Source organism: Pelophylax lessonae, assembly GCF_965119305.1.
Source record: "Pelophylax lessonae genome assembly, chromosome: 12".
Lineage (NCBI taxonomy): Eukaryota > Metazoa > Chordata > Amphibia > Anura > Ranidae > Pelophylax > Pelophylax lessonae.
The window spans coordinates 169381421-169394492 of NC_138779.1; the positions used below are offsets into that span (position 1 = coordinate 169381421).

The 13072-nt window shown below is 44.4% G+C and overlaps 1 protein-coding gene across 1 annotated transcript in view; it reads left to right on the top strand.

Annotated features, from left to right (window-relative positions):
* The window catches only part of LIN7B (lin-7 homolog B, crumbs cell polarity complex component), a gene marked incomplete at its 5' end in the record, with an annotated part of 183421 nt that overhangs the window by 133737 nt on the left and 36612 nt on the right, over positions 1 to 13072 (top strand). The window contains one exon of the mRNA XM_082274250.1: positions 5573 to 5782. Within this exon, the coding sequence (XP_082130376.1) occupies positions 5573 to 5782 (210 nt within the window). The remainder of the gene's footprint in view (positions 1 to 5572; positions 5783 to 13072) is intronic.

The following is a 13072-nucleotide window of genomic DNA, read 5'->3' on the forward strand; positions in this document are numbered from 1 at the left end:
TGATACAAGGGACGGTCAGAGACCGCACACATGATACAGGGGACGGTCAGAGACCGCACACATGATACAGGGGACGGTCAGAGACCGCACACATGATACAGGGGACGGTCAGAGACCGCACACATGATACAGGGGACGGTCAGAGACCGCACACATGATACAGGGGACGGTTAGAGACCGCACACATGATACAGGGGATGGTCAGAGATCGCACACATGATACAGGGGACGGTGAGAGACCGCACACATGATACAGGAGACGGTCAGAGACCGCACACATGATACAGGGGACGGTCAGAGACCGCACACATGATACAGGGGACGGTCAGAGACCGCACACATGATACAGGGGACGGTCAGAGACCGCACACATGATACAGGGGATGGTCAGAGACCGCACACATGATACAGGGGATGGTCAGAGACCGCACACATGATACAAGTGTGTCCTAGCAATTACCAGTGGGGAAAAACATTGATCACTGCACTGTGTAAAGAGGAGTTTAGAATATATTACAAAGTGCCAATAGTCAATTGCTCAAGGACAGTGAATGGTTAAAAAGCCTGACCAGGTAATTCCTTTAAAAATAACAAAAAATGAAAAGGTCAAACAGATCATGGAAGGCTGACACAGGACTCTGGCACAAATTACCCTGAAGTTGAAGTCTTCTAGAAATCTAATCATCCTTCACCTGTCCTGTGTGCTGTGTAAATAAAGCAAAGATAAGAAGCAGTATGAGAAGACGGATTGCCTATAGATAAGAGTACACAGGATGGGAGAACACACTGATGATGATCATCAGTCTTCTGCAGCCAGCATTAGCAGTGAGTGTGTGACAGGCTTCTTGTAACTATGATCATACCTTCTGTATGTTCAGGTATGTCGGATTCTCTCCAGTCTCCATCTCACCCCCATCCAGTCCTGCTTCTGGCCACTAGCATCTTCTGGTCAAATGTGGCGGGCTGGATAAGCTGATTGGCTAAGAAGGAGTGAGAGGTGGAGCAACTTATCAGCAGCCACACCCTCCCACTCAGAAGAGCAGCGCTATTGGCTGCTTGTTACACTGCTCCGTGCCTCTCCCTCCAGCATCTGAAAGCCGGTGGGAGGGAGAGGGGGAAAGCTGCACACAATCCGCTCTGGTACCGTATGGTATTACCATCACCGTCCTGCAGCACCGAACTCCTTGCTCCTGCGGGGAGCAGGGGGGGCGACAAGGAGGAGGAAATTGTGAGGCAAGAGTCAGCTGCGCCCCTAGGCGGCAGTGCGCCCTAGGCCACTGCCTAGTTCGCCTAGCGGTAGCGCCGGCCCTGTGTAACTTGTTATGGTTACAAGGTCTCAGGTGTGAATGGGGAGCAGGTGTGTTAAATTTGGTGTGATTGCTCTCACTCGCTCATACTGGTCACTGGAAGCTCAACATGGCACCTCATGGCAAAGAACTCTTTGAGAATCTGAAAAAAGAATTGTTGCTCTACATAAAGATGGCCTAGGCTATAAGAAGATTGCCAAGACCCTGAAACTGAGCTGCAGCATTGTGGTTAAGACCATACAGCGGTTTAACAGGACAGGTTCCACTCAGAACAGGCCTCGCCATGGTCGACCAAAGAAGTTGAGTGCATGTGCTCAGCTTCATATCCAGAAGTTGAGTTTGGGAAATAGACACATGAGTTCTGCCAGCATTGCAATAGAGGTTGAAGGGGTGGGGGGGTCAGAAAGTCAGTGCTCAGACCATACGCCGCACGCTGCATCAAATTGGTCTGCATGGCCTTCATCCCAGAAGGAAGCCTCTTCTAAAGATGATGCACAAGAAATCCTGCAAACAGTTTACTGAAGACAAGCAGACTAAGGACATGGATTACTGGAATCATGTCCTGTGGTCTGATGAGACCAAAATAAATCTATGTGTTTCAGATGATGTCAATTGTGTGTGGCGGCAACCAGGTGAGAAGTACAAAGACAAATGTGTCTTGCCTACAGTCAAGCATGGTGGTGGGAGTGTCATAGTCTTAGGCTGCATAAGTGCTGCCGGAACTGGGGAGCTACAGTTCATTGAAGGAACCATGAATGCCAACATGTACTGTGACATACTGAAGCAGAGCATGATCCCTTCACTTCGGGGACTGGGTCGCAGGGCAGTATTCCAACATGATAACGACCCCAAACACACTTCCAAGACGACCACTGCCTTGCTAAAGAAGCTGAGAGTAAAGGTGATGGACTGGCCAAGCATGTCTCCAGATCCCTATTGAGCATCTGTGAGGCATCCTTAAATGGAAGGTGGAGGAGCGCAAGGTCTCTAACATCCACCAGCTCCGGGATGTCCTCATGGAGGAGTGGAAGAGGACTCCAGTGACAATATGTGTCAAGCACTAGTGAACTCCATGCCCAAGAGGGTTAAGGCAGTGCTGGAAAATATTGGTGGCCACACAAAATATTGACACTTTGGGCCCAATTTGGACATTATCACCTAGGGTGTACTCACTTTTGTTGCCAGCAGTTAAAACATTAATGGCTGTGTGTTGATTTATTTTGAGGGGACAGCAAATTTAAACTGTTATACAAGCTGTACTCTCACCACTTTACATTGTAGCAAAGTGTAATTTCTTCAGTGTTGTCACATGAAAATATATAATAAAATATTTTCAAAAATTTGAGGGGTGTACTTACTTTTGTGAGATACTGTATATGTGGCTCTCTACTTGACATGTAGATAAAATGTGGCTGAAAGAGTTAGGCGAACAGTTTGAGCCAAGCAAAAGTTGGTCATGAACCCTTCAGCGAACATCTGAATTTGTAGGTATATGTTCGCCCACCAGGGGCCCCTCAATGCACGGCATGTTGCACAGCGCATTCTAAGCCCTGATTGGGCAAAGCTTTGCCCAATTAGGGCACAGTGAATAGCTAGTTAAAGAACGGGCCAGGAAGCTGGCCACTGTGTACTTAACATCTGATGAGTCATCAGCTCTTCGTGTCTGGTATAGATTTTAATAGGAACCTCACTCCAACTTTTTTTTAATAAAAAATGTCCCCCATACCAGACCCTTATCTGAGCATGTAATCAGGCAGGACAAGAAAGGGTGAGGACGAACAAGCGCCCTCCCTCCTGAACCATACCAGGCCACATGCCCTTAACATGGGGGGCGATTTGGGGCATGGGGGCATGTTGATTGGGACAAGGGCCTCTTTCCCACAACCCTGGGCTGTGCTTGTGGAGTTCTGCGGGGAAGGGGCTTATCAGAATCTGGAAGCCCCCTTTTTTAAGGGGGCCCCCAGATCCCGACTCCCCCCATGTGAATGAGTATGGGGTACATAGTAGCCCCCCCCATTCACCAAAAAAAGTGTCAAAAAGAATTAAAAACACGCACACATTTTTTGACAATTCCTTTATTAAAAATAACCCCCCCCCTTTTTACCTGTCAAAACGGCAGAGCAGGCATTCGACATCTAGGCAGAGCGTTTTCTTTCTTTTTTTTTTTTAAGGTCCAGCAGTGCGGCGGGCATCATGATTGACAATGGATCTACAGTACATCTGGTGACATTGTTTTTTTATTTTTTTAATAAAGGAATTGTTAAAAACGTCCTCCTGTCTTTATTTTCAACACTTTTTAATGGTTAATGGCTAGGGGTACAATACCCAATACTCATTTACATGTGGAGTGGGGCTGGGAACTGGGGGCCCCCCTTGTTAAAGCGGGCTTCCAGTTCCCAATAAGCCCCCTGCCCGCAGACCCCCACAATCACAGCCAAGGGTTGTCAGGAAGAGGTCCTTGTACCCATCAATGGGGACAAGGAGCTTTGGTGTGGGGGGGGCAGAGTCCCCCGGTAACAAAGCACCCACTACTTGTTGAGGGCATGTGGCTTGGTGTGGTTAAGAAGGAGGGGGGCACTCGTTTGTCCCCCCCTTTCCTGACCTGTCGGGCTGCATGCTTAGATAAGATTCTGGCATGGATTTTGGGGTGGGGACCCCACACCATTTTTGTTTTTAATTTTAGTGTAGGTCTCCCCTTAAAATCCATATTAGACAGGAAGGGCCTGGTACGGATTGGGGGGGGGGGGCATGCCTTTAGTTTTTTTGTAATTGTACACCATTTTTGTATTGCCGGCAATGGTATTATATTGCCATTAATTTAAATGGCAATTTTATTTTCTTTAATAATGTCAGTTTTGCTGCAGCAGGTTCTATACATGGTACAGATGTGCCATTTTACTGGTAGACTAAAGGGACCCATTCCCCCCCCCCCCCCCCCGGACTATATATATATAAAGGAATTTTTCATTTTTATTGTTTCACTTAAAGCATCATTAAAACCACTGCTCATGTAAAAACAATCTTTTTTTAAAAAGTGTTTGCATTGATACGAATGGCCAATAATTTGAATATAAGCCTTCAAGAGGGAGGCTTGTGATTTTTCAATTTTGGATCCCATAGACTTTAATTTGGTTTGGGGTTCGGGTACAAACTTTTGCGATGTTCAGGAGTTCTGGCATGATCCGAACTGGGGGGGGGGGTTTGGCCCAACTCTAGTGACTAAGGGTGTTCTTAATGCATTATTAGTGATTATCATTTGAGGACTTTATATAAGATATCACATGCAAAAAAACACCCCCAAAGGGAGAGAGGACCTCTACAGGATGCCATGGTATACAGTACTTGCAAGTCTGTATATGAAAGCTTCACTCAATGGATGCAGTGACACAGCCTTTCCCAAACCCTGAAACCCTGAAACATGGCCAGTACCATACTGGCCTAGTGCACATCATCAAAGTGGGCCTGGTAGTTTTGGGCAGCATACAACGTGGCATAAGAGTGGTTTTACTAAAGTACATAGTATCCATATTGTGATTTTGTAGCAATCCTGTGCTTTGCTTGCTGACCAGAATATCCAATCACATTCTAATAAGGCTGCATCAGTGCTGGCTATGTGTCAGTGTTCTGCTTCTGCAAAACCATGAAACAGCTTTGAAGGAAAGAGAGAAACATGAAATCTCCTGTTGCTGATCAACCATGCTAAAAATTCTAGCTTCCTGGTTATCATGCTAAACCTTTTGCTTCAAGTCACTAAACCAGCACAAGAATGCAGGTTACGGCTTCTGACTTTTTTTTTTTAAAGAAGAACTATACAAAGACAATGTCTTGCAAGCATAAAATGGTCACTTCCCCCACCTATAATTGGTCTTAACAGCAAGGAGCACTGGGAGGGCAAACGCATGTCAAAAAAGCCAAGGAATTTCCAGTCACAACATTACCAATCAGCCTACAACCAACCAAATTAACCTAACATTATGCAGTAAAAACAGGGGTTGAGTTGCACACATTTGCAAATACATGCGTAAGCTGCAGGCCCCAGCAAGGCACCCTGATATCTGCAGTCCCTAACTCTACCTTTAAAGAGTCTCCACAGTGGGAGCACATGTAATGTGTGAATGTTGGTCACATCAGCCAATAGTCCGAGTTAGCGCTTCCAATTCTCTATGGGCTATAAATGCAGTTTTGTTTCACTGTTATCATGGCAAAGCATGGATAATTCTAAATAACTGTTGGTGGGTCCTCTAACCTATTTTTTTTCCTTTCAGGCCACAGTGGCTGCTTTTGCAGCTAGTGAAGGTCATGCCCATCCACGCGTAGTAGAACTTCCAAAAACCGATGAAGGACTTGGGTTTAATATTATGGGAGGAAAAGAACAAAACTCTCCTATTTACATCTCACGTATCATTCCTGGTGGTGTGGCTGATCGCCATGGAGGGCTGAAACGTGGCGATCAGCTCCTGTCTGTCAATGGCGTGGTGAGTGAATCTACATGGAAGTTAAAGTAGTATTAAACCCTCTGTATTGTTTTTTAGTTTTACACAATGAGCACAATAAAATAAACATTTCCCAGTAAACTATTTGTTAAAGCTTTTACCCCAGCACTTGCAGTTTACAAATTTCAATGCTACTGGCTCTTGTTCTCTCAGTGCTGCTTCCCCTCTTCATAGGAACAAGTTAACAGTGGACAGTGCAGTCCTCAGTCAGTCTGTTTTTTGTTTATAAATTCTTTATTTTCAATTTTGCAAAGCGAAATTACAGACAAGTAGCCACCTGAGAAAGTCAAAATTGACAAGAGATACATAGAATAATCAGCAGATCATACATACATGAGAATATAAATACTCATAGAGCTACTTGCATATAAGAAGGTACATTAGGAATACAGTGAGGCAGAGAGTTTTAAGCTAGAGACAATTTCTTCATCTCTCAGCTATTTGATTGTGATCAGCATAACAGTTGAATCAGCTGTAAACACACTTTAATACCTTCTTAGACAATGACCTACAGTAGTATATGTCATTAGGGCTTGGAACCTGGCGTCCAACTCAAAATGTCTCCAGTAGCTGACACTGAGCACAGACAGAAAGAATGCCGGATATATTTCAGCAAATAAGCGGAGCAACCAGACGGGTAGGTACATGAACGAAAACTTTGCCTTAGGTATGTCTCAAAGTCAAAAAAGTTCTGGTGGATAAGAGGAAAGAAAAAAGGGAGGAAAAGGAAGACAAGGAAAAGAGGGGGAGGAGGAGAAAAAAAATGGTAGGATATACTGTTAAGAGGAGGGGGGACCTCTGATCCGAAAGCTTGAGTACAGTTATAACAGAATCCCTGCTCCTCAAGAGTCAGTCAAAAAAAGACTGATAAGCTGACGGGTAAAGAAAGTCCGTCCAACAGAACCAGGTTTTACAACATTGTTTTCCAGTACTATTAGCAGAGGCTACAGTCTCTTCCATAAGCTGGGTTTTATTAATTTTGCAGAACCAAAGACTATTTGATTGGGGCAGTGGTTTGTTTCTATAACAAAGGGATACAGGCCTTTGTGGCATTTAGGAGATGGATGAGAAGTGATTTCCCATAACTAGTGATGGGCAAGCTGTCCGGGCCGAGCATTAGTTCGGCCCCCACAATGCACTGTACTGTACTGCACAGTGCATTGTAACAGTCCTGATTGGCTGAAGCAATGCACCCGACTGCTGGTCAGGTGCAAGGCTTTGCCCACACAGGGCACAGAGCACTGTGAGAGCTTTGATTGGACAAAGTCATGATGACTTTCCCATGCATGGCTCAGTGCTTATAGTCCCAGCCCCAAACTTTAAAAGGTTCCTTTTCACGGGACCTTTTGCAATGTGAAGTTGGAGATAGAGCAGGGCTCGGTGACGATACATTTTTAGCCAGCTAGTTAGTGTGAATGTAGAGTGCCCTTGTAGTGTTATTGTAGTGTCAGTGTAGTGTGAGTATACAGTAGTGTAGTGTCAGTGTAGTGCAGTGTTTAACAGCATTACATTTAGTGCTGTACATATTTTTTTTTTTAGTATTCCTGCCCCCTTTTTTTCAATTATCAGCCACAGTTTGTCTTACAGCAAAGCTGATGTTCCCCCTTTTTTATTAATTTTTTTTAAATGTTTTTAGTTTTCTAATTTGTGTCAGCAGCAGTCCCCGATTGTATACATAAACATAGCGAGTTGAGTTGATGCCAAAGAGCTTGAATTTGGTCTCATCTGCCCAAAAATCTTTGTTAGCAAACTACAAACTGGCTGGTACATGTGCTTTCTTGAGCAGGGGACCTTGCGGGCATTGCAGGATTTCAGTCCTTCACAGTGTAGGGTGTTACCAATTGTTTTCTTGATGACTATGGTCCCAGCTGCCTTTAGATCATTGACAAGATTCTCACGTGTAGTTCTGGGCTGATTCCTTACTATTCTCATGATTGAGATTGACAGTTATTTTGTGTTTCTTCCATTTGGGAATTGCACCAACTGTTGTCACCCTCTCACCAAGCTGCTTGGCAATGGTCTTGTAGCCCATTCCAGCCTTGCGTAGGTCTATAATCTTGTCCCTGAAGTCCTTGGACAGCTCTTTGGTCTTGACCATGGTGGAGAGATTGGAATCTGGTTGATTGATTGCTTCTGTGGATAGGTGTCTTTTATACAGGTAACAAGCTGAGATTTGCAGTACTCCCTTTAAGAGAGTGCTCCTAATATCAGCTTGTTACCTGTATAGCAGACACCTGGGAGCCAGAAATCTTGCTGATTGATAGGGGATCAAATACTTATTTCACTCATTAAAATGCAAATCAATTTATAACTTCTTTGAAATGCGTTTTTCTGGATATTTTGTTGTTATTCTGTCTCTCACTATTAAAACAAACCTACTAGGTGATGGGGGGGAGGGTACAGATGTAGAATTAGCCAGTGGAAAGCAAGATTCAGAGGGCAGAAATGGGGACATTAGCGGTAGGGTGTTCGGAGCTCCTAAACCCAGGGTGGGTATGGGGAAAAAATCAAGAAAGCAGCCTAAAAACATCATATGAGGATATATGTAACTGGTCAAAATTACGAGGCTTGTATACCAATGCCAGAAGCCTGGCTAACAAGATGGGAGAGCTGGAGCTGCTGATGTTTGAGGAGGACTTAGATTTTGTGGGGATAACTGAGACTTGGTTTGACAGCTCTCATGACTGGATGGCGACCATTCAGGGGTATTCCCTTTATCGCAGAGATAGAGAAGGTAAAAAAGGGGGAGGGGTATGTCTGTATATTAAGAACAGTGTACAGGTAAATATGAGGGATGATATTAATAATGGAGCTATGGACGAGGCAGAATCCCTATGGGTAGAAGTTCAAAGGGAAGGCACTGTGGGGAAGGTAATATTGGGCGTATGCTATAGGCCCCCCAACCAGAGGGAGGAGGGGGAGGCGGACCTCCTTTGACAGATAGGATTGGCAGCAAGGATGGGAAATGTCATTATAATGGGGGAATTTAAATATCCAGATATAGACTGGGCAGAAGGAACCGCGCATTCAGCCAAGGCTCGGCAGTTCCTAAATGTTTTGCAGGACAATTTCATGGGTCAGATGGTGAACGCACCGACAAGAAACAATGCGGTACTTGACCTACTGATTACCAACAATACAGACTTGCTCATGGATATAGAAATACAGGACAACTTAGGAAACAGTGACCATAGGTCAATTAGTTTCAGTATTAATTATAGTAATAGGAAACACAAGTGTAATATAAGTACACTGAATTTCAAAAGAGCCAATTTCCCAAAACTGCGCTCTCTGCTAGAAAATATCAAATGGGATAGAACCCTGGGAACAAAGAACACGGAGGAAAAATGGGAATGCTCCAAAAGCATACTTAACAAAGGGATTGACCAGTGCATTCCAAAGGGAAATAAATATAAAAGAGCAAAACTAAACCCTGGGTGGCTAAACTCCAACATAAAATTTCATATTAATGCTAAAGGAAATGCCTTCAAAAACTACAAGGCTGAGGGGTCATTGGCAGCATTCAAGCATTACAAAGAGTGTAATAGGAAATGTAAAGACGAAATCAGGGCGGCTAAAACAGAACACGAGAGACATATAGCGCAAGAGAGTAAAAAGAACCCCAAGAAATTCTTTAAGTATATAAATAGTAAGAAAGCGAGGCCAGAACACATTGGCCCCATAAAAGACGATAGGGGAGTTTTGGCCACAGAGGACAGGGAAAAGGCGGTAGTGTTAAATAATTTCTTCTCTTCAGTCTTCACAAAAGAATTGAAGGGCTACACTAACCCAGCTTGTAAGGCCAAACTAAACAACACACCTCAGGAAGTACCTCCATGGCTAACTGAAGATAGACTTAGAACTAAACTAGAGAAACTTAACATAAATAAATCACCGGGACCGGATGGCTTGCACCCGAGGGTTCTTAAAGAGCTGATTGCCAGACCATTATTCTTGATCTTTAAGGATAGTTTACAGACGGGTGTGGTGCCAGCTGATTGGAAAAAAGCCAACGTGGTACCGATATTTAAAAAGGGGACAAGATATATCCCGGGTAACTATAGGCCGGTCAGCCTAACATCAGTAGTCTGCAAGATTTTGGAGGGGATGTTAAGGGACCACATACAAGACTTTAGTAATGAAAACAGTATTATTAGTAGTAATCAGCATGGATTCATGAAAAATCGTTCTTGCCAAACCAATCTATTAACCTTCTATGATGAAGTGAGCTGCCACCTAGATAAAGGTAAGCCTTTGGATGTGGTGTACCTGGACTTCGCAAAGGCCTTTGACACCATTCCCCACAAACGCTTACTGTTCAAAATAAGGAAGGGTAGGTATGGAACATAAGATGTTCCTGGATAGAGAACTGGCTCCAGGGGAGGTAGCAAAGGGTGGTGATTAATGGGGAGTACTCAGATTGGGCGGGTGTGGAAAACAGGGTCCCCCAGGGTTCTGTCCTGGGGCCAATCCTGTTAAATTTATTCATAAATGATCTAGAGGAGGGGATATCGAGTAAAATCTCAGTATTTGCGGATGGTACTAAACTAAGCATGCCAATATCTTCTGGGCAGGATGTGGAAACCTTACAAGCGGACCTGAACAAAATTATGGGGTGGGCAACTACATGGCAGATGAGGTTTAATGTTGAAAAATGTAAAGTAATGCACCTGGGTGCCAGAAACTAGAAAGCAAGCTACTCACTGGGGGGGGTCCTCTGGGTGAGTCTAGGATGGAAAAGGACCTGGGGGTACTGGTAGACAACAGGCTTGCCAAGCCGCTGCAAGCAAAGCCAACAGAAAACTGGGATGTATAAAAAAGGGGATTCACTCCAGAAATAAAGAGATTATTCTCCCACTCTACAAGACTCTGGTCCGGCCACATCTGGAGTATGCTGTCCAGTTCTGGGCACCGGTCCTCAGGAAGGATGTGCTGGAACTGGAGAAAGTCCAGAGAAGGGCAACAAAAATAATTAGGGGAATGGAGGACATCAGCTATGAGGAAAGACTACAAGCACTGAACATATTCTCTCTGGAGAAGAGACGCTTGAGGGGGGATATGATATCAATGTACAAATATTGTACTGGCAACCCTAGCATATGGAAAAACCTTTTCAGTGAAAGGAAATACAATAAGACACGTGGCCACTCACTAAAACTAGAGGAAAGGCGGTTTAACCTTAAAATACGTACGGGGTTCTTCACTGTGAGAGCAGTAAGGATGTGGAATTCTCTTCCGCAAACATCGTATCAGCAGGGAGCATAGATAGTTTCAAAAAACTATTAGATGGGCACCTTAAAGACCACAACATAGAGGGGTATACAATGTACGGTTAACAGCAAACACACATCATAGGTTGAACTGGATGGACTGGTGTCTTTTTCAACCTCACTAACTATGTAACCATTAAAATTATAGACTGATCATTTTTTTGTCAGTGGGCAAATGTACAAAATCCGCAGGGGATCAAATACTTTTTTCATATATATATATATATATATATATATATATATATATATATATATATATATATATATATATATATATCTATATATATATATATATATATATATAATTTTTTTTATTTTTTTTAATCATTTATTTTTTAGTTTTTTTAGCTTTTCAAATTGGGTCAGCAGCAGTCCTTAATTGTACACAGTTTACAGTGCACCAAGTACCACATTTCATTAAATAAAGTGTATCCAATCACCCACTCCCTATTATCTAATACAGTTGTGTAATAAACCCTCCCTCCTTTCATGTCCGGGAGGCAAACAAGGAGAGGCAGACATTCCCATGCCACTGTGAGGGGGCCAGCAGCCTCTGTGTCCACAGGCAAAGTTGGACTTGGTCTGTCCTCAGGCAGGGCACGTTTGTCTCTTTTTACTGATGTTGGCTGTGCCATCCAGCCACAGCATGCAGAGGTGGTAGTGGACTGGCTTACTTAACCATCCTAACCATCCCCAACCAGCTGCCAGAGTGGCTTGTTCTGCCTCCTTGTTCACAGCTACTACTGCCATAGCCACACCATCATGCACAGAGGAGTTAGCTGAATTATTTGAACACAGCATCAGCCACTTGCTTCTTGGGGATTTACAGCCTTTACTTGATTCTAATGTTGGTTCTGAGGTTGAGGAAGGGAGTAACATGAGCCTACAGAGGGAATAGCACTGATAAATGATAAACTGGTAGTAATGTTTCCTCAGCCGCAGCATATTACCAAGTTGGTTTCAGTGACGAGGATGGAAGGGATGATGACGATGAGGTCACTGACTCTACTTGGGTACCTGATAGAGCAGAAAAGGAAATTGAGGCACCCAAACAAGGCAGGACGTCCTCCTGAAGCAGCCATCATGGAACAGTAGGGAGCAGCCACCCTATTCCATCAGGTTGTAGAGCTCTTATCTCCCGGCCCACTACCCAGAGCTCAGCTGTGTGGGCCTTTTTTAGCACATGTGTAGCCGGTCGCAATGTTGCAATTTGCAATTTCTGCCGCAAGCAGATCAAGCGTGGGAAAAACACCAGTCATTTGGATACCACATGCTTGAAAAGGCATTTAACCTCCCACCACTCACCACCCACGCCTCTTTGTCCATAGCTACTCCTGCCATAGCCCCAGCATCAGGCATGGAGGAGTCAGCTGAGTTAGATTAACACAGGGACTTGCTCCTTAAAGATGCACAGCCATTATTTGGTTCAGATCTTGGTTTAGGAAGGTGGGAACATGAGCCTACAGAAAGGGGAGAACACTGGTAAACAACAAATTGGCAGTCATGTTTCCCCAGCTGCAGCGTATTGCCAAATAGGCTCCAGTGATGAGGATGGAGGGGATGATGAGGAGGTCACTGACGCGACTTGGGTGATGAATAGAGCAGAGGATAAAAGTGAGGATGAGGAACAATCCCAATGAGGCAGCCATTATGGGAGAGTAAAGAGCAGCCACCCTATTCCACCAGCTTGTGGAGCAGTTATCTCCCGTGCCACTTCCCACAGCTCAGCTGTCTGGGTCTTTTTTAGCACATGTACAGCCAATCGCACTGTTTTGCGATTTGCAGATCAAGCATGGCAAAAACACCAGCCATTTGGGTACCACGTGCTTGACAAGGCATTTATCTTGCACCACTTAGCCCTTTGGCAAGAGCACCTGAAAGCCACACAAAAGGATCAAATTTCTTCCCCTCACTCCTCACCTTTCATCTCTACCCCCCCCCCCCCATATATCATGACTTCTCAGCAGCCTTCACTGACAGTGAGGATGGTAAAGCAAAGTGT